At 58.9% G+C, this 21,149-nt stretch overlaps 6 protein-coding genes across 6 annotated transcripts; all 6 read left to right on the forward strand.

The window, feature by feature from the left end:
• Positions 1–598: 598 nt before the first annotated feature.
• LMJF_35_0960 (conserved hypothetical protein) lies at positions 599–2,983 on the forward strand (the record flags this gene model as incomplete). The annotated part of the gene is made up of 1 exon (XM_003722443.1): positions 599–2,983. One exon carries the CDS (start codon positions 599–601, stop codon positions 2,981–2,983), a length of 2,385 nt encoding a protein of 794 aa, XP_003722491.1.
• Positions 2,984–4,248: 1,265 nt separating this feature from the next.
• Positions 4,249–5,364, forward strand: LMJF_35_0970 (putative aldose 1-epimerase; the record flags this gene model as incomplete). Its single annotated transcript, XM_003722444.1, has 1 exon — positions 4,249–5,364. One exon carries the CDS (start codon positions 4,249–4,251, stop codon positions 5,362–5,364), a length of 1,116 nt encoding a protein of 371 aa, XP_003722492.1.
• A 3,270-nt stretch (positions 5,365–8,634) lies between these two features.
• LMJF_35_0980 (aldose 1-epimerase-like protein) lies at positions 8,635–9,768 on the forward strand (the record flags this gene model as incomplete). The annotated part of the gene is made up of 1 exon (XM_003722445.1): positions 8,635–9,768. One exon carries the CDS (start codon positions 8,635–8,637, stop codon positions 9,766–9,768), a length of 1,134 nt encoding a protein of 377 aa, XP_003722493.1.
• A 2,445-nt stretch (positions 9,769–12,213) lies between these two features.
• Positions 12,214–14,787, forward strand: LMJF_35_0990 (conserved hypothetical protein; the record flags this gene model as incomplete). Its single annotated transcript, XM_003722446.1, has 1 exon — positions 12,214–14,787. One exon carries the CDS (start codon positions 12,214–12,216, stop codon positions 14,785–14,787), a length of 2,574 nt encoding a protein of 857 aa, XP_003722494.1.
• A 1,106-nt stretch (positions 14,788–15,893) lies between these two features.
• LMJF_35_1000 (putative casein kinase I) lies at positions 15,894–16,868 on the forward strand (the record flags this gene model as incomplete). Its single annotated transcript, XM_003722447.1, has 1 exon — positions 15,894–16,868. One exon carries the CDS (start codon positions 15,894–15,896, stop codon positions 16,866–16,868), a length of 975 nt encoding a protein of 324 aa, XP_003722495.1.
• A 2,534-nt stretch (positions 16,869–19,402) lies between these two features.
• LMJF_35_1010 (putative casein kinase) lies at positions 19,403–20,464 on the forward strand (the record flags this gene model as incomplete). Its single annotated transcript, XM_003722448.1, has 1 exon — positions 19,403–20,464. One exon carries the CDS (start codon positions 19,403–19,405, stop codon positions 20,462–20,464), a length of 1,062 nt encoding a protein of 353 aa, XP_003722496.1.
• Positions 20,465–21,149: the final 685 nt, after the last annotated feature.

Here is a 21,149-nt window from a genome sequence, read left to right on the forward strand (position 1 = left end):
AGGACGAGACGAGGCGTTCATGTTGGCAGCCGCTGCAGAAGCGCGCGAAAGAAATGGTCACTGGATTAGGGCATGGCAGCAGACTTGTGAGAAAGCGGTAGTCGAACTGTCAGCGATGCGAAGGAGAAATGAGCCATGGATGCTGTGCAGCAATGTGGGTGGGCTGAACTATCTAGGTGTGCTCCTCGCCCAGGCTCGCACCCTCTCACACTTCTGCTCTCGCGTGCAAGAGCGCACAGAGGTGTGCAAATGTGTATCATGGTGTCCGTCGACAGGTACGTGCGTTACTGAGGGCAGCTCCCGCCTTCGCATTGCTAATTCAAGTGCTCTCGTGCCTCTTTACTCCTCTACCCGCTCATCCTCTCCTACTCTTCCTCATGTGGCCTCCGCCCTACGCAGTGCCTCGGCTTCGTTTCGAAAAAGGCATCTCCTTCGTGTCTGCCCCACTCCCCTCCCTTTTTATTCCGCCGCTGTTGAGAGACCAGACTTCGTCGTCGGTGGTGTGGTGTCAGCGCAGGAAGGCGAAGGAGCACGCGTGTATGTCTTCTCACCCGTCCCCGCCCTCTCGTTGCTTTGTTCGCTTAATCCAATCGCCGCGATGTTGGCCTCGTCGCTGCCACTGCTGCGCCGCCGCGGCACGGGTCACGTCGTGAAGTACCTGGAGGGGGTGCCCACCCCCACGAAGCTTATCGACCACCTTGCTGGCGCCGACCTGCATGCATCCGCCGAGTTACCCTTCTTTACTACCGTGCCGCGCTACGTGGACGTGCAGCGGGAACAGCGTCTGTCTCGCCTGTACTTTCACCATGTTCTGTACCCCGCTGGAGGGGCTCGGCTTCCCTATCAAGCAGTCGTCGTGCGCGGAGGACGTGCGGTTCGTGCCTCAGAGACGCACTTGCTGCGGGTCAAGAAGGCGACGAGCTGGACGCCGCTCCATGCAGAGCAGCAGCAACAGCAACAGCCCACCGCGGTCGTTGCCCCAGCGGCGCGCCGACCAAGCCCTCTCGCCGTCCCATCCTCACAGCTCGGCTCCTCAGGCCCTGCATCCTCATCGCCTGCTGCAGCAAAGGTGCCCGTCATGAGCGTCAGCACGACAGTCCCCACAGAGGACGTTCCCGCCCCGGCGTCGTGGGCGCGAGTGGACCCTGCGAGGCGGCCATACTTTTCCGCCGGCACACCGCGCAGCCACGAGCATCGCCGCAGCTCTCATCGGCCTCCAGAAGACACGGAGCGGTCGGCGAGGGTGGTGGAGGACACGACTTTGGCTCCGCTGCGAGGGGCTCTGGAGCACTTCTGGAATGAACTGAGGACAACGAGGAACTCGTCGACCCAAGATGTCACAGGTGGGCCGCCCTCCGCCGCCCTTTTGGCTACGAACGAGATGGCGGAGCGCGTTCGGCAGCTGCTTGTGTCCCCCGCAGCTGGGCTCCTGTGGATGCCAACCTCTGCGTCCCTGTCAAACGCTGCGGATATCTGTGAGGAAAGCAGACACACTTCCAGCGGCGTCTCTGACAGCTCAGAGCGGCGCTTCTGGACAGAGCTGATGGCGCACGTACAGGAGAGAGTGTCAGCAATGACGATGCATGTGGGCGGTGGCGGTGACGGCGAGGTAAAATCCCCTGCAGCCGTGCGTACGTGCTTGTATGTGCAGACACGGCTTCCCCCGTCAGCGACGGTAACACTCCCGTTAGCGCAGGTGCGCGATTATGTCCACGACGGCAGGGAAACAGCAGGTGACCTCAGCGTGCACGATGACGCGAGCGAGCGTGTGGTTTGTCGGCTTGCTGGTGGCCTGGAGCCGGTGGTGTCGTTTGCTGTGGGTCGCCCACTGACGCCGGTCACGACCGACGGCGCTGCCACCTCGCCGTCGGATCGTGCCTTCGCGCACGTGACGTGCCTGACGCGACTCAACATGCGCGTGACATCGGCGCCGTTGGCAAAGGCCCCAGCGGTGAACGCAGCAAACGTGTCATCCGGTACGCATCCGGTGAAGGAAGCGGTGCCCCACTTCCGCGACAGCACCCTTCCCTCCGCGGAGCCGTGGCGCTTGGGCGGTGTTGGGCTGGACCTCATGACACCTCTGCACGCCCGCACTGTGGCGGAGCGCCACACCGCGAAGCCCTCCGCGCACACGAACGGACGCTTGACGGCGCTAACAGAGAACGGCACCTCCAACGTGAAAGCAAACGCGGACAGCGCAGAAGCAGGACGGTACGTTATTGGTCGAACGGACGCAGAGACGTACGTGCTCCCCCAGCGTGAGCTGCTACTGACGCTTCACGTGCCCACCCACACAGAAGACATGTGCGCCGCGCAAAATCAGGAACGACTGCGCCGACAGGTGCGCCTAGGTCGAGCAAGTCGTGCAGCGATGTCCGCAGCGTGGCCAACGGAGCAGGCACGGCTCACATCTGCGCGCCGCGCAGAGGGGCAGTACGCGAATGCGATGAGCGCGAACGAGACGGGCGCGCATCGCACAAACGCGCCGCTGCAAGTGGCTACAACGCCCCTCGCGGCATCTCCGTCGATGCCACTGCTTCTGTCCCGCCTCAGTTACGAAGTGCGCGCGCTTCCAGGTGACGTCGTGTACATTCCACGAGGGTGGGGTTTTGACGTGCAGCGCATTGTCGGCACAGCCACCATCGACAACGGCAGCCGCGGCCGAAAAGGAGGTCGTGACGCGGACAAGGTGGGCTTCTACGATCACCGCGCCGTTGCAGCGCACAAAGGGACGTGGCCTGGTCACCGGCCAGAAACACCGTCTAAAAGCAGCGAACCGAACAAAACAGAGTCCCATGTGGCGTCGACAGCATCGGTGCAGCTCACTTCCGTCGAGGTGGACGCCTTGTGCCTCAACTATCAGCCATACCCCGAGCTGACAGAGAAGCAGGCAGCCGTCTACGTCGCGGCGAACTACGTGCACAGCGGCGTCGACGAGTTCTACGAACGCGGAGGCAACAGCGTCTATCGCTCGTACCAATAAAAACGAGCGACCCTGTGACAGCGGCACTCACAGAGGGAGCGTTGCCGGCGACTTTGCTAACTGAGAGGCAGCGCTCATCTAATTGCTCTCCCCCTCCCCTCTCTCTCTATCGCCCCGCAACACGCCTCACCCCCCCCCTCTGCAACCCCTCGTCGATTTCATGTCTTTGAGCTTGAGGTTGACAACGACCGCCATGCTGACGCAGCTCCGTATCGACTTGAGATCAAGGAATCTTGGTGTGCGCGTCTGAGATGCCTCCCTCCTGCTTTCCTCCTATGGACGCCTCGCTTCCTGCTCGCGTTGCGCTGGTGCTGGCTGTGGTCATGTCTGTTGTTGGTCATCTCTCTCCTCTCCATACTTCACAGTTGTCAGCGACTTTCGAATCTATCTGTTTTCCGAGTCACCGTTGTTTCGTTTGGATGTTGTTGTCTCGCACTCCTCTCCGTCACTCGCGCCTTCACACGCAATGAGATGGCACTAAAAATGAAAAGCAAGGGCAGCAGTGGCAGCCCGCTGAGCGGCCGTCACTGCTCTCAGCTGAGGAAGCGCCCCGCATCAGCGTGTCTCGTACGTCGTCCTACGTTTGGTTGTGACAAGCACACAAACGGAAGAAGAGCAATGATCTCAGAGAACAGAAGACAAGGCGGGGTGTGGGGGGGTGCGACTTGCATATATAGGTGCACGCCGACTTCGCTGTGATCCTGTCAATGGAGGGAGACAACGAAAAAAACGCGATACGAATGCATCGTTGGCTTGACATAGCCATCCTCCCGTGGCACATGCGCTCTCCCTTGGCATCACCTCCGCCCCCCGATCCCTTTATCCGCTCGTTATGCAAACGTATCGCATCCTCTTCCGTCGCGGCGTCGTCGTCTCTTTTCCTTTACCGCCATCTCCACAAATGCGAATTGCCCGCCCCTCTCTCTGTCTCTCTCTCTCTCTCTCCCTCTGTCCATCTATGCCCGGATGTGTATGTCGCACGCCCCCTAGTTTGCTCTGTCGTACGCACTCCCACTACCTTCTTCGAAACTAACACAACAAAGACGCTTGTTTCCCGCTCGTGCATTGTTTACCCTGTCGGACTCTTCTGTTGCCGTTTTCCTCGTTTTTTGTTGTTCTCTCGCTCTAGGTCGCCTTGTTGCGTCCATTGCCTTTCGTCTTCCGCCTCCATGTAAACTAGAGTTGGGTCCGCTCACGAAGTGCTCCTCTCTTTCCCTCCCACCTTTCCTATCTCCCTCACCTTTTCACTCGTCTTCCTCTTGACCATGCAGTTCGGCATCAAGGTGGAGCCCTATGGCTACGACAAGCTCGTGTGGCTGGAGACAGACGCTCTAAAAGTGGGCCTCACCAACTACGCCGCCTCCGTCGCCTCCATCCAGGTGTACCACCCCGCCGATAACAAGTGGATCGAGGTCAACTGTGGCTACCCGAAGAACCCCGAGGAGGCTTACGCCGACCCGGACTACATGGGCGCCACTGTAGGCCGCTGCGCCGGTCGCGTCGCCGGAGGCGTGTTCACGCTGGACGGCGTCAAGTACTACACGCAGAAGAACCGCGGCGAGAACACGTGCCACTGCGGCGACGACGCGTACCACAAGAAGCACTGGGGCATGAAGCTAATCGAGACGGCCAATGTGATCGGCGTCCGCTTCAACTACACCAGCCCGCACATGGAGAGCGGCTTTCCCGGAGAGGTGAAGAACTACTGCACCTTCACGATCGACCGCAGCAAGCCCAACGCCCTCAAGACCATCTACGACTCCTACATCACCGACAACAGCCCATGCGATGCTTCTCCCATCAACGTCTTCAGTCACACCTCCTTCAACCTGAACGGCATTCCCGGCCAGCAGGACGGTGAGAAGAACTGGGTGCAGCCAGAGAGCGTGCGCAACCACTGGCTCCGCGTGCCGGCAAGTCGGGTGGCCGAGGCGGACCGCATGGCCATTCCGACTGGCGAGTTCCTGTCAGTTGAGGGCACCGGGCTCGACTTTCGGCAGGGACGCGTGATTGGCGACTGCATTGACGACGTGGCGCTGCTCGACCGCGACCCGTGCGGCTACGACCACCCCCTCGCCATCGATGGCTGGGAGAAGGGCAAGCTGATGCTGCACGCCGAGGCGAAGAGCCCGGTCACGAACATCTGCATGAAGGTGTACTCGACCTTCCCGTGCATGTGGGTGTACACGGCGAACAACAAGCCGCTGCCGGCGAGCGGCGGCCCGGGCCAGCGCTACGCGCGTTGGACTGGCTTGCTGGTCGGCCCCCAGAACTTCTCTGACGTTGCCAACCACTACCCCAAGTACCCGTCTTGCATTGTGCGCCGCGGCGAGCGCCAGTACTCGGAGACGACGATCAACGAGTTCACGATTGAGCAGTAGGGACCGACGTTGAACACAGAAATGCATAGGCTGGGTGGAGGAGAAGGGGTGCAGATGGGGTTTGATGGAAGAGGTGGCGATGCTTCCTCACTGTGAAAGGGCAATGAGAGTGTTGGAGGGAAAGAGGGGCTCACGAGAAGATGTGGCGTCGATGCGACTACAAGACACAACTGTTAACTGTTTGTCTCGGTGAGCAGCGTCAGCCAGCGCACACGTAATTTTTTGCCTTGCCTTTTGTTTTTAGTGCTCTTGCTCTCGCTCCTTCTCCACTGCCTCTCCTTCTGTCTCCGTGGGGCCCTCCACGTCTCTCTTCTCACACCAACACACACGCGCACATGCACACCATTCCCTCCCCTACATGCAGCCATCACTAGCGACGCGACACCCGCGTTGTTGCATATCTACTGAAGCTCTTTTTTTGTTTGCATTTCTTTTTTGGTTTATATTGCACTTGTCTATTCGTTGTGCGTATTCATGGTGTTTTTTGCGGAAAGCCTTTATGTGTATTTGTGTGTGTGTGTGTGTGTGTGTGCTTCTCCCGTACACCGTATGGTACCGCCCCATGCATTTCTTTCCTTCGCGTTCGCCCTTTCTGTATCTTTCCGTCCTCCTCCCCCCTCACAGCATGCAAACACACACGCGCACACTCACACATACATACATGTGCACTCCCTAACGCCGTTTCACTCATTATATTTGCCTGTGTGTGTGTGCGTATTTTCCATTCTTTTCAGCTTTCTCCCCCGCCCCCTTCCTCCTACTTTCGCGGTTTTCTACACCTCTTGCTCTCCCCCCTCCCCACGACGTTCTTCCTCATCTGCAAAGAGCAGACGAGTCCGTGATGTCGATGTTCACGAGGGTTCGAACTCACCCTTCGGTGCACACTTATATTTCTGCACGAAGGCGTACTTCTTTACCTTCTTCTCTTTCTTTGTGTGTGTGTGTGTGCGTGTCTTCCGTGAAGTCTGCTACTTCATCCAACTCAACGACGCAATGGTATGCGCACCCAAGCTCACCGCACGCAACGAAAAATATCATCGGCAAGCGTTCTTTCTACCAGTTCCGCCCCTCCACTCACCACTCCACCCTTTCGCCCCTTTCTGAGGAAGCCAAGCGCACCCTCCCCCTTATCCCTGCCAATGCCGAAGCACCTCTGGCGGTGACAGGGTCAAGCACCCACGACCCAAAGAGCGGGGGAGGGGGGCCAGCGCGATTCACTGCTGCCGATGCCGGCTGGTCAGGTTCTGGATGGCGTTGGACCGGAGCGACCTGCCACAGCGAACATGCCTGTGCCATCCACATGATAGGCGAAGTTTGAGCGTGACTCGAGCGTATCCCACACCCGGCCGTCACACTGCCTGATGGTGCGGGGAGCCCTGAGCGGCACGCTGAGGGGGCAGCATTTGGGCCAGAGGCCGTGCCTCGATGGCTGGGTCGGCGCGCTGCTGCACTGGCTCGTGTCTCCGGCTGCTTTGCACCAGGTGAAATGGGCCCCTGTGGTAGGGTCGGGGGCAGCAGAGTAGAGTGGCACTCATGTTTTATCGCAGACTATGAGTATTTTGATTACAGCAATAACGGCACGCAATCGGCGAGGAGCTATCGGCGCTTATTGTTCTACGCCGTGGCGGCACATCTACCTCTGCGCTTGCCCCCAAGTCACCATCTCTTTCTCCTCCTGCCCCGGTATCCCTTCTCTCTCTGTCGAGAGGCGATGAGCGCGGATATACGAGCGAGGCGAGCTCAGGTGTCTCTGCCTTACAAGTGCGCAAGTGGATGTGTTGCCGCGGAAAGTGTATTTTCTGTGCTCTGTGAGTGCCCTCCCTCCCCTCCACACCAAAGCGCGTTTTCTACCCTGCTGCCTCCGCAGTGTACTTGAGGGAACGAGGGGACCTGAAAAAAAGTCCTCTCAGAGCGGTGAAAAACTCGCAGAGGTGTGTGTGCGGGGAGGAGGGGGGGATGGAAGTGCATGCATATATCCTCGAAGAGCGCGTGCATGTGCACCCAGGCTAGGCATGAAAAAGCACGCTCATAAAAATGAATGCCGAGATGAACGAATGATTCTCTGCGGAGATGCCGTGGAGCGGAGATGAGGGAGGAAGAGGTTGTCTCTCCTCTCTGCGACGCGCATGTTTCTGTGTTATTGCGCACTCTTCTTGGCTTATTGGCGGTCGTGCTGAAGGAAGTGGGCCTCTTCGTTTCTCCTTTCTCTTTTCGCTTGACTTTTGTGGCCTGCAGCCCTCTGCCTTCATCTTTTTGTTTTTCTGCGTTGTTGTGCATCTGTATATATATAGAGAGAGAGAGATGTATATACATATGCATTGGTCTGTGTGTGCGTTCGTTCTCCTTGTGCATCGCTGTGGAGGTGTTCCAGCCTCTACCTGCATGTATATACATAGATATGTGTGCGTGTGCTCGTGCGTCGTGCTCCTCAATTCATCACACGAAAGCACGCCTGCTCACAGGCACGCACACGCCAAAATCGAAAACGCGTCAGGACACGCCGGAAAGAAACAAAAGAAAGGAGACGGAATGATGCGGGTCCTGGCAACGCCGTTCGCACGGTGACTCGCGAGCAGCCCTGTAGGTATTAAGGAAGCAAAGGTCCATGAATGAGAACAACAGCGAGGGTCAGAGGAAGCGTACATGCTACTCATTCCAACCGAGAGACGAGCGCGCTTCGGGTGAGAGAGAGTCGGTCAAGCGCGTCCTTTCGGTGCGTTGCTGAGTGGCGGGATCAGCGCTCCTTTTCACTCCGCGGCTCCTCTCTGCAGTAGCCGGCGTCGCACGCGTGCCTCCGCCTTTTCGACCACTTACTCTCATTCTCGTCATTCCTTTGTGGTGGTCCCCCTTCGTCGCCCTCCCCGCTCTCACCGGCGAGGGCTGAGACGCAGAAAAAAAGTATGTGGTCTCTTCAGGATGTGGATAAGCTTCTCGTCGTGACTTCATGACCTCTCTTGACAGCTGCTTTGACCCCGCTCCCACCGGCGTCATCACTTGCATCCTCTCTCTGTTTCGCTTCTCTTGACCATCCTCCTCCTCGTTTCGATGCTGTCGCACCGAAGTCGCTTGCCGTTGCCACTCTCGTCTCTAGATTAGGCTGTGCACGGGCGCCCTTCGGTCTCCAGTCCCTCTCTTCCGCTTCTGCGCCCCTCGCAACCTTTGCGTTGCCTCCTTCTCCGAAAACGGACTCCACGGCCATCGCACATCGCTGCCGTGCTCGCTCTCTTCCACTCACCTCCCACCTCCCACCCAAGAAAGACAACGAAAATCATGACCTTTCAGGTTGAGGTGCGCCCGTTCGGTGCGGGCAAAATGATTTGGCTCAAGACGGCCCGCCTGCGTGTCGGGCTCGCCAATTTCGGTGCCACCATCAGCTCAGTGCAGGTCCTCCACCCCCAGCGGCAGAAGTGGATCGAGGTCAACTGCGCCTTTCCGGAGAGCGCCGTTGAGACGGAGGCGGATACCGACTACATGGGGGTGACGGCGGGACGCTGTGCCGGTCGCGTGGCCCACGCCACCTTCAAGCTTGACGGTGTCACTTATCACACCGATAAGAACATGGCTGGCAGACACACGTGCCATGGCGGACACAACGCCTTGAACAAGAAGCACTGGGGCTTCGCCGTCTCGGAGACGGCGACAGAAATCGGCGTCACCTTCAACTACACCAGCCCGCACATGGAGAATGGCTTCCCTGCTGAGCTGGTGAGCAAGGTCACCTACTCAATTGAGCGGACGAAGCCGAACGTGCTCAAGACGCACTACGACTCCTACATCCCAGAGACGAGCCCAGCAGATGCCACCCCGGTCAACATCTTCAACCACGCCTACTGGAACCTCAACGGTATCCCAGAGCGCAACGGCAAGTGCAACGCCGTGTGGGTGCAGCCAGAGAGCGTGCGCAACCACTGGCTCCGCGTGCCGGCAAGTCGGGTGGCCGAGGCGGACCGCATGGCCATTCCGACTGGCGAGTTCCTGTCAGTTGAGGGCACCGGGCTCGACTTTCGGCAGGGACGCGTGATTGGCGACTGCATTGACGACGTGGCGCTGCTCGACCGCGACCCGTGCGGCTACGACCACCCCCTCGCCATCGATGGCTGGGAGAAGGGCAAGCTGATGCTGCACGCCGAGGCGAAGAGCCCGGTCACGAACATCTGCATGAAGGTGTACTCGACCTTCCCGTGCATGTGGGTGTACACGGCGAACAACAAGCCGCTGCCGGCGAGCGGCGGCCCGGGCCAGCGCTACGCGCGTTGGACTGGTATGGGACTCGAGCCGCAGTACTTCCCGGACGGTGCCAACCACTACCCCAAGTACCCGTCTTGTATCATTCGTCGTGGCAAGAGCCGCTTTACGGAGACCATCGTCAACGAGTTTATCGTCGACTGCGGCTCCAAGATGTGAGTTGGCATCCAAAGGAACGATGCTTCGATGCTCTCCTCTCCAAGTCCGCCCCACCCACACACTCTTGTACATCTCCTCGGCCTGTGGAAGCGCAAACACGGACGCACACGCATAGTGACATGGAGACGTGCATCGATACATACTCAAGCAGGGCGAGGCATATGCGCCTGTACACGAAGAGGGCGCAGAGTCTGTGTAGCTGGTCAGCCCCCTGCGTCCGCGCGTGTGTGTGTATGTGTGTCTGTATTACTACGTGCTGCGCGACTGCCATCTTCTGTCCGCCTGCGTCACGCCCACAAGGCACTGGGCTGTCTGCCTATTCTTTTGACCAATTCTATTCACGTGTGTCTATCCATCAGCGCACCCATCCAAGCGTATTTTGTTTTTGTTTTCTCTTCGTGCACCCGCGAGCAGACAAATTTGATCGTTTCCTTTTCGCTTTTTTTTTACTGCTCCCTATTCAGTACAGCGTAGGTAATACGCATTCGCATTCGCATGCCCCCCCCCTCCGTGTCGTGCATCGGTGCGTGTGTGTGTGGGTGGGTGCCGCATACACACTCGTGCGAGTGAAAAGAGGAGAGCGGCCTCGAGACTCTATCAAAAGACTTTCAAAACAGAAAACGTTCAGCATTGTGTGTGCTTCTATTGATTTTTGTTCCCCCCCCCTCCCCCTCTCCCTACGCGACGCATCGCGCACGTACCCGTCGCGTGCACCATACACCCATTTGTATCTGTGCCGCTTGGAATTTGGTGTTCATGCGCTCGTGGGTGCGCATCGGCCGGTGATCGTCTCTCCCCGCTCCCACGCCCCACTCCACCCCTCTCTATTTTCACAGCTCTGCCTCTCGCTCTGACCTCACGCGTCGCCACGCCCGCTTCCGCAGCCTCCCTATCCTCCATCCCCCCCCCCTTCCGAGTGAACAAGTGCCGACACATACACGTGCTTGTGTGTGTGTGTGTGTGTGTGTGTGTGTTTGTGTGTGCTCGTGCGCTGGAGGAACAGGTGGAAAGTTTCGATGTGCGAGACCACGAAACGCATGAGCACGACCGGAGCAGGAGGCAATGCGACTGGAGAAAGAAAGGGAGGCGGGGTCGAAGCGCGGCACACCGCCGAGATCTACCACAGAAGAGCACGCCAAAAACGAAGTCCGAAACAGAACACGCAATCGCACGGATGCACTGTGAGCGCTGCCATGCTTTCCAGCGCTCACGTGTCAGTATCTACAGCAACAGCTACAAGGGGCGGGAGGCCGGAGAGGCGGCGCTCAACGTGCAGTTCGATCACGGCGACAGACTACGACCGCTACCGAAGCCGCCCTCTTCCCTAAAAACGACCAAAAGCGTTCAAGAGAGGCTTGGTGCCGTAAATCGTCCCCTCTCTCCCTTCCTCTGCACTCTCTCGTCATCAGGGCCGCAAGTACGCGCACACTCTCGTGCAAAACATGCAGCTATTCGTGCGCGAGCAGCACGGGTGCCCCTCTGGTGTCGTTCTGCCTGCATCGTGGAAAAGATGCGTCTGCAACCGCTTTTTTTTCAGTGTGAGTGTGTATGCGTGTCTATGAGCGTGCTTCTCTGTCGGGGAGGACATTCCTGCCTCAAAAGTATCGTCCCTCCCTCGTTTCTGCTGCTGCTGCTGTGATGGTGCGCGAGTTCGGCGATTCGTACATGTCTACACCAAAAGAAGGAAAAGGAACCGGAAGACACGCATGCACACTGACACACGAGCGCACTCTTACTCTCTGTAGCTTGCCTGTTGCACCCACTAGGAGCACGCGTGACCTGATCGTCATGTCGGCATGAGCGGAGAGAGGGAGAGAGCGGAGTGCTATGCGAACGGTGCACAGACGCGGACGGACACGTGCACGCAAGTCTTTCTTTGGCTTTTTTTGCTCGCCGAATGGCGGAGAAGAAAAAATGACCGCTGCTGTCTTTCAAAAACAAAAGCACGGTTCTGTATCGGCGGGGCAGGGGCTTCACTTGCCTTGTCACTTCGCAGCAGAGGTCGTCGGTAGGCCTCCTCGTAGAGGCTTTATGGTTGCTGTTGCTGACGCGTTGCCAAGCCCTCCTTCCACCTCTCTGATGTTCTCCACGACTCTTCGGCATTTGCGCCTCATTCGCTTCGAAACACACACACACACACACGCGCGCCGCCTCCCTCTCTCTCACACACACGCACTCATGAGTACCTTCTCTTATGCCCCCCCCTCCATCCCCCATTCCTCCCCCACCGCCCCTTCTCTTTGCCTACCGCCACCACTACAACGCGTTATTCAGTGCGTGCGCCTCCCTTCGCTTTCTCCTTCAGAAATCACATAGTCCCCCTCTGTCTGCCTGTCACAGAGCGCGAGCATAAAAGTCTACCAGCGCTGTCGCTTCAATCGCCGCGGTCACCCAGCGCAACACGCGAGCACCACTTCTTTGTTTCAGGGGACGGAAAGTCTCAGAATGTTGCACAAGTACGACAAAATCGAAGATGCCATGGCAGCGTGCGTATCCCTCGAGTACCCACTCATCATCGCTCTGCACGACAAGCTGCCCACCTTTCTGAATAACGCAGACGAGGCCACTTGCGGCAGCGGTGCCAGTGGTGTGGCAGGTGGGCGCAGTGCTGCCGAGCTGACGTTCTCTTTTCTGCCTACGTCGCGCAGCATGGCCATGATTCAGTCCAGTAGCAGCTTCTTCGCCGATGGCTCCGACTCGTGCGAAGCGTCGCACACGGCACCCGACCTCGCCGCGGCGGCGGCGAACTCCTCCCTCGGCTACCTTATGAGGCCAGCAAACCTAACGGCAGCCGCCGCGGCGAACGCGTCGTTGATGGCGCAGGCACTTGCAGATGGCGAAGAGCTCGCTCTTGTGCCGGACTTTCCGTTAGGCAGTGTGCAGGGCGGAGCTGCACAGCGTGAGGCGCTGCTCGTCACCTTCCTTGAGAGCCGCCTCGGCTCCGTCATGCTGTTGCATCTTATCGAGGCAGAGACCCCGGACTACGCAGCTTTCTCCACTGCTGTGCCGGCGGCACCAGGCACCCCTGGCATTTCACTGCCGCGTGTGCACATCTTCTTCCCGCCGAGTGCAGGCATGACACCGGTCGTGCTGAGTGGGAACTTGCTGACTCCGCAGAGCGTGTACAACTGCGTGCAGATGAGTCTGCTAAAGCCCAAAGTGCACACCTCTCCAGCGACGGCCTCAGGCGGCACGGATGAGCTTCTCTCCTTCTTCTCGGCCACCGTGTCTGCCATGAACCGCGAGTACGCGCGCGCGCGTCAGCGGGCGAATTCTGCTTCACCCATCGCCGACTTGAGCGCCGCCCCGCTGCTTCAGCAGCGCCACAGCGACCCCGCCGCCACGACGGGGATGGCGGCAGATGGTGAAAAGCCCACAACGACCGCACCGATCGTGGCGGTGCCGGCGCAGCGGGCGAAGGGGACAAGCAGCTCAGACGCACTAGAAGCAGCGCATTCGATTCGCGTTGCAGGGCTTCCTATGTCCTTTACCACCTCTGCGACGGCACAGGCAGCGCACAAGACGATTCTCACCACCTCAAGCATGACGCTTCAGACAGTGTGGCGGGTGGTGGAGAAGCACCTGGAGTGGGCGCAGCGGGAGGTGCAACAGGCGCAGGCGGCGTCGACGTGGAACGGGACCACACCGCCAAAGCCCGGGGCAAAGCTCACCTTTACGATCGAGCCTTCAGCAACGTCAGCGGAGGCGGCCGCGGTGACGGTAACGACGAGGGAGGAGGCTGCCAAGGTGCGTCTGCAGGACTACCCGCGCAACACAGTGGTGAAGGTGTACTTCGACGGCGTTGCGCTGCCACCGCCGCAGCCTGCTGTACCGGCACCAGCGGCAGCGACCACATCCGCCCTGCGGCCTAGCCAATACATGTGCGAGGGAGACGTGTGCCGTTGGCGAGTTCCTGAAGACACCCCGGCGCCTGCTGCCGCTGCGGTCGCAACCGCGGCACCGGCGCCAAAAGGGGAATCGACACTCGCCCCAGCCTCGGTAGTAGCATCGTCGGCGGCCACCGCAACCGCCTCTGTGAGGCTCCGCTGTTCACTCCCCAACGGTAAGACGCTGGACCTGGCGCAGCTGGACCCGTCCGTGGCCACCCTCCGCGACGACGTCCGCCCTGCCGTGGCAGACGCTCTAGGCTACGACAACTTCGTGTTTGTATGCGCCTACCCACCGAGGCGGTACAGCATTGAGACGGATGAGCCGTTGCCGCTGAAGGAGGTGGAGCTCGGTCGATCCAGTGCCCTGCGTGTCGTGTCGCTCGACGGTCCTACGTCCCCCGATGCGTCGAGCAGAAGGGCGCAGCCGCAGCCGCAGCCAGGGCACACACGGCAGATGCTCGTCAACGCTGCCTCTTCTCTGATGGCAATGCTTGCCAGCGCTCGTGGCAACCAAGGTGGGGCACCAGGAGCAGCAACAGCAGCAGCCTCCCCATCACCCGACACACGTCAGTCGCAGCAGCAGCGGCGTACATTCAACTCGATGGCCGAAATGCTGGCAGCGAACGAGGAGGCAGAGCGGCAGACAGCCATGGAACGCCTTCGGCAAGAGCAGGAGCAACAGGGACTCGGGTCGTCGTCCTCGTCTCGCCATCAGCCGGACGCCGAGCAGCGGGCACAGGGCAAGAAGTCCAACCGCTACTTTGGCGGCGGTTCCACCGAATTCATCGCCGAGGATGGTCACGACGAAGTCGGAAAGGATAGTGACGGCAAGCGCGTCGCAATGGAGGGCTTAACACCTGAGCAGCAAGAAGCCTTCCTGAGTGCGCAGCTGCGGCAGCTCATGAATCGCCATCGGCGGCAGTCCGGAGAAGCAGGCAATGAGAACGAGGAAGACGACGAGGGAGGAACGCAGAGAAGGGTGGAGGGTTATCGTGCCTTCCAGGGCCAAGGGCGACGCTTGGCTGGCGATGCTCCGCCTGCGAGCGGTGACTCTTCGAATACCGCCTCCCCCCACCCCCTGTCGCCATCCGACTCAGCTCTCGCGCCGGCAGCCGAGAAGAAGCAGTAGACGGGAGGAAAGAAGTGCAGTGAGCGGATGTGGAGTGTGGGGCCTTGTACTGGTTGCTCGTCTTTCTCTGCATGTTATAACTATCATGCGTGTGTGTGCGCGTATGCTCGTGTGTGTGTGTGTGTGTGTGTGTGTGTGTGTGTGTTGATGCGTTGCCGAGGCCGGCATTTGGTGGGGGGAGCGAGGGAAAGGGGACAAGGCGACGCCGCCGCTCTCCAGCACCTCTCTCCTTCCCATCTCGTTGCCTTTTTCCTTTTCTCTCTCTCTTTGCTTTACGTTTCGTTTGCGAGCGTGGCGTTGTGTGTCTCCTACGCAGATCTCACGTGTTCCCCACCCACCCCTCCCCTGTGCTGTGACGCGAAAAAAAAGAACACGAAAATGGAGATCCGACCGCATCGTGTCCATTTCCTCCTCGCACCCGTCCTCTCTGGAAAACGTGACGACGCAGCACAGCAGGTCTTCCCTGCCTGTGTGTGTGTGTCACACACACGCACAGGCACACCCCTTCCTCCCCCTCCTCTTCGCTATTGTCCCTCTGCGTAATGGCAACTTGCGAGAGAAGGTGGAAAGCAAAAGTGAGGGGTGTTAAAGGGGAAATGAACCGGTGCCGCCTCGCGAGAGAGAGCAAGAGAGAGCCGGTGCCAACCAACGGAAACAGGGAGCACACATGCACACGTCCACACACGGGACGAAGGCAGAATGCCTGTGGAGAAAATGTACACCAGTGGGTCTGTGCTGTGTGTGTGCATGCGCGTGGTTGGTCTGCCTCTCACATGATCGTTGCTCAGCTTTCTTCCTCGCCCCCCCCCCTCCCTCCTGACTCGGTGCGTCCTAGTTTTATTCCGCGCAGAACCGTCATCCCTGCCGACTCTCTGTGAAGGGAGGAACTGCTCAGCGACTCTCCAACGTGTTGGACAAGGGACGTCTCCCGCCCCGCCTTCCCCTTTCTTCCCGTCACGTCGTCCTTCTTCCACCTCTTTCCTAAACGCTGGCGTCCACCAGAAAACAAGAGAGAAGTAGCGGTGTCGTGGCACATCTGCAACGTGCAGTACACATCACTACTACACATCCATCAAACAGTGTCCACAATAGAGTGGAAGAGCAAGATGTCAAGCGCACTAGAGAACTGCCTGGTGCAGGGCGGCCGCTTCCGCCTTGGCCGCCGCATAGGCGGCGGCTCCTTCGGCGAGATCTTCCTGGGAGTCAACACCCAAACCGGTGAAGTGGTGGCCATGAAGGTGGAGCGCACAAGGACGGCCCACCCGCAGCTGTTGTCAGAATCGCGGTACTACACCCTTCTGAGCCAAGGCCGTGGGGCGGCTTACATGCCAACCATCTTCGGATACTCCTCCGAGGGCGAGTTCAACGTGATGGTGATGGAGCTGATGGGCCTGTCACTGGAAGATCTGCATGAAAAGTGCGGCAACCGCTTTTCGCTCAAGACGACGCTGATGCTGGCGGACCAGATTCTGTGGCTCATCGAGCTTGTGCACTCTCACAGCGTTCTGCACCGCGACATCAAGCCCGACAATTTCCTCATGGGCACCGGAAAGAAGGGCCACCACGTGTACATCATCGACTTTGGGCTGGCGAAGAAGTATCGTGACCCCCGCACGCACGCCCACATCCCATACAAGGAGGGCAAGAGCCTGACAGGCACGGCCCGCTACTGTAGTATCAACACGCACCTCGGCGCCGAGCAGAGTCGCCGTGACGACATGGAGGGCATCGCCTACCTCCTCATCTACTTCCTTCGTGGATCGCTGCCATGGCAGGGCTTGAGGGCGTCAACGAAGGAACGAAAGTACAGCTTAATCGCGCACGCGAAGATGAGCACCTCCGTCGAGACGCTCTGCAAAGGGCTGCCCATCGAGCTCGCATCATTCCTGAATTACTCGCGTGCGCTGCGCTTCGAGGACCGCCCTGACTACGGCTATCTCCGTTCTATGTTTCGCCGACTCTTCATGCGAGAGGGCTACCAGGAAGACTATGTCTATGATTGGACGGTGCGCAGCATGCATGAGACGCTCACAGCGCGGCAGCGCAAGAATGCAGCGAAGCGCGGAAAGAAACAGAAGTAGTGTGCATGTGCCTGTGTGTATGTCTGTGTTCGTTAATGGATAGGCTTGTTAGTAACTGGGCGAAGTGATCCATGGAGAGGGATACGCCGACGCTATCGAAATTTTTTGTAGCGAAAACGAGAGAGGTATCGTAAAAGGGCGTGCACGCGTGTGTTCTATGGATTCATCAGTGCAGAGCATACACGTCACCACCTCCGTTCCCTCTCTGCTGTCTCTCTCTCTCTCTCTCGCTCATGCATAACTCACGTGCTCCTGCGCGTACACGCACACGTGCATCCCACTTGACGGAGTTACCGCAGGCGCCCGACCAATTCATAATGTGGTGGACACCGACAGGCACTCTCGATCTCTCTCTCTCTCTCTCTCTGACGCCCTGCCTAGTTCTTCGCCTCGTCGTCATACCCCAAGCTTGGCTGTTCTCTTCTCTCCCCGAAGCCTCTTACCTCTTCTCGGGCGCGCCCTGGAGTGCCTCCAAGGCAGAGATGTGCCGCTCCGGCGTCGAGGGAAAGCGGGAGGGGAGAGATCGAGAGAGAGAGAGAGAGAGATCGAGAGAGAGAAGAGTGCGTTAGCGTTCTGCCGCGCGCAACCGGCGCAGCGGCGTCATTGTTGTGGGACATTGCTCCCTTCCTCGTCTTCTTTTTCCCTGCTCTCTTTTCCATTTGTTCCCACTGGTGCACTGTGCGGCTCACGTCTGCTGGTGTGCGTGACGGGCTGTTAGGGTGGCTGGCTTGTATGCGTCTCTCTCTTTCTTCTTGTTTTGTTGCTTTTGCCGCTCTTCCCTTCATGTTGCAGTTGTTGTTTTGGCTGGAAAGAGGTCTCGAAACACTGCTCGTTTTATCCGTTTGTCAGCGTTGGCGTGTCCCGCGCTGGTGTCTGACACACCCCACACCACTCTGCGTACCGTCGCTCCATAAGTTGCATGTTGCATTGCGCTCACGCACTCCTTTCCACCTCCCTTCCTCATCACTTAGGGGTTTTATTCTCCCTTCTTGCTTTCTTCTCACCTGCCCCGCATGTGCGCCGCGGCGCACCTCGTTTCTGCTCGCGTGCGTTCTCTACTGTAAAACATGAGTGCCACTCTACTCTGCTGCCCCCAGCCCTACCACAGGGGCCCATTTCACCTGGTGCAAAGCAGCCGGAGACACGAGCCAGTGCAGCAGCGCGCCGACCCAGCCATCGAGGCACGGCCTCTGGCCCAAATGCTGCCCCCTCAGGGTGCCGCTCAGGGCTCCCCGCACCATCAGGCAGTGTGACGGCCGGGTGTGGGATACGCTCGAGTCACGCTCAAACTTCGCCTATCATGTGGATGGCACAGGCATGTTCGCTGTGGCAGGTCGCTCCGGTTCAACGCCGTCCAGAACCTGACCAGCCGGCATCGGCAGCAGTGAATCGCGCTGGCCCCCCTCCCCCGCTCTTTGGGTCGTGGGTGCTTGACCCTGTCACCGCCAGAGGTGCTTCGGCATTGGCAGGGATAAGGGGGAGGGGCCGCTTGCCGTCGCCACGCATAGAGTGAGGGCGCTGGACCCTGTGATGCCACGCGGGGGTAGTCCTCGTCATCAGGGGCTATGGCGCTTTATGCTTAACAAAGACAAAGCGAAAACAAAACAACGGGAGTAACAGAAACTCAACGGATCGCCACCCCCCCCCTTCCTCCACAATCTCCAACGGACGTGATGTGGCCATCCAGCAAGAGCGAGGGAAGGGTCACCACCACCAGAGGTTGCGCCTTTCTGCTTCCTTGTCTGATACGTGCCCGAGGATAGGGCTGAATCTTCCCAAAGTGGCGTCAAGGACATCGCTCTCCGTTGCGCACTCCACCGCCCGTGTCTCGCGGCTCCACCTCCAACTTCAAACCTTCTCCTCATGTCGCCCATCATCCGGTTTTTCGGCTCGCTACCCTCCCTCCCTCCCTCCCTGCTCCCTCCACAGCAAACGTAGTGTCTCTCTTTACTGCGCCTTCTCCTGTTCAGAAAAACAGCATACAGAACAATAAAAAGTCGTTCTTGTTGTTAGTACAGCTCGCTTGTTGCCGCCCGCTGAGCTCCCCCCTCCCCTTCCCTTTGTTTTTGTGCGTTTTGGCGTGGTCAGGCACACATACACACGCAAGCAGACAAAGGGATACGAAGATCAAAAGCAAACAACAATACACCAACGGACCGGTGCAAGCAGCGGCTTCGTTTCTGCGGCACACCCGCTCCCTCCACCTCGCCTTCGTCTTTTCGTTGTTCGTGCCGCTTTACCTGTGTGTGCATCTCTCTCTCTCTCTCTCTCGGCATCGGCATCGGCATCGGCAAGCACTTTATCGAGGCACAAACACGTGGATAGACAGAGAGGCGCAGTCACTGATACACGCCCACACGAACATCGTACACAAGGATACGCGCTGTTCTACAGCAGAGAGGGCCGCAGGAAGGAAACGATTGACTCACGCTATAGCAGACGTTTCGCTCACCTATTCTCTCTTCCCCGTGCGCCCACCTTAACGTAGACGCCCACAGCGACGCACACACAAGCAAGCACTTTGCAGCTCAAACATGAACGTGGAACTGCGCGTCGGCAACCGCTACCGGATCGGTCAGAAGATCGGCTCCGGCTCCTTCGGTGAGATCTTCCGCGGCACGAACATTCAGACGGGAGACCCTGTCGCCATCAAGCTCGAGCAGGTGAAGACGCGCCACCCGCAGCTCACGTATGAGTCGCGCTTCTATCGCATCCTCGGCAGCGGCGGCGGCGCCGTCGGCATCCCCATGATGTTCTATCACGGCGTCGAGGGCGAGTTCAACGTGATGGTGATTGAGCTGCTCGGCCCCTCGCTGGAAGACCTCTTTTCCTTTTGCGGTCGCCGCCTCTCGCTGAAGACGACGCTGATGCTGGCGGACCAGATGATCAGCCGCATCGAGTTTGTGCATAGCAAGAGCGTTCTGCACCGCGACATCAAGCCCGACAATTTCCTCATGGGCACCGGAAAGAAGGGCCACCACGTGTACATCATCGACTTTGGGCTGGCGAAGAAGTATCGTGACCCCCGCACGCACGCCCACATCCCATACAAGGAGGGCAAGAGCCTGACAGGCACGGCCCGCTACTGTAGTATCAACACGCACATGGGCGTGGAGCAGGGCCGCCGTGACGACATGGAGGGCATCGGCTACATCCTCATGTACTTCCTTCGTGGATCGCTGCCATGGCAGGGCTTGAAGGCGCACACGAAGCAGGAGAAGTACAACCGCATTTCCGAGCGAAAGCAGACGACACCGGTGGAGCTGCTGTGCAAGGGCTTCCCCAGCGAGTTCGCCGCCTACATGAACTACGTGCGTGCGCTGCGCTTCGAGGACAAGCCCGACTACTCGTACCTGAAGCGCATGTTCCGCGACCTATTTGTGCGCGAGGGATACCACGTCGACTACGTCTTCGACTGGACGCTGAAGCGCATTCATGAGAGTCTGCAGGAGCAGCAGTCGTTCCCGGGCGGCAGCAACGGTGGCGGTGCTGCGGGCAATGGCTCCCCGGTGAACCAAAGCCCGGCACAGGGCGGCAACGGTGGTGCCCCAAACAGCGCTAACAACCAGGAATCGGGTGCGCCAGAGCAGCAGTAGTGAAGCGCGCACGATGTGAGTCTTTGAAAACAAGAGAAAAGGGGAAGAGGAGGAGCTGGGGGAGTACGGTGGGAGAGATCGCAACGGAAAATGTTCTTCTAATGCGGAGTGTCATGTGGATGAGGCAACAGAGTGAAAGCTGCTGGCGTTCGAGTCGCGCATGGCCTTCTCATCCCTAATCCCATACGCATCTCTCGTCTTCTCGCCATTTTCCTTTTCTATGTTGTTGCTCGAAACATCGCCTCTGCACTGCCTGAGTGTGTGCGCACGTGCGTGTTGGATGGGTGGTGCGGCGGGTGTGCTTCTCTTCCTCTCCGCAGGTGCACGTATGGGTTTCTGCGTAGCCTTCTCCTTGGTTTTTGTTTGTTCGCTGCGCTGGCGTGGTGGTTCGCGTCTTTCCAGATCCCCGCGCCTCTCCCTCTCATGCACGTCGTGCAGTGTCACCTCCTCATCTCCCGTCCCCTCTGCATTTGATTGCGCAGACATCTATGCTCATGCGCGGTGAGGAGACAGCACGTAGGCGGAGAGGAATGTGAGCAGCTTGCAGGACCGAGATCGAGAAGCTACTGGAACCCCTTCGCAACGAGTGGAAGCAGGAGGAGATTCGGCTCATATTCCGCCCCTACCCCCATATCCTCGGCATAGAGGCGAGCGAGAAGCAAACGAGAGGGATTCAGTGTGCTCG

This window comes from Leishmania major, chromosome 35 (assembly GCF_000002725.2).
Source record: "Leishmania major strain Friedlin complete genome, chromosome 35".
NCBI lineage: Eukaryota > Euglenozoa > Kinetoplastea > Trypanosomatida > Trypanosomatidae > Leishmania > Leishmania major.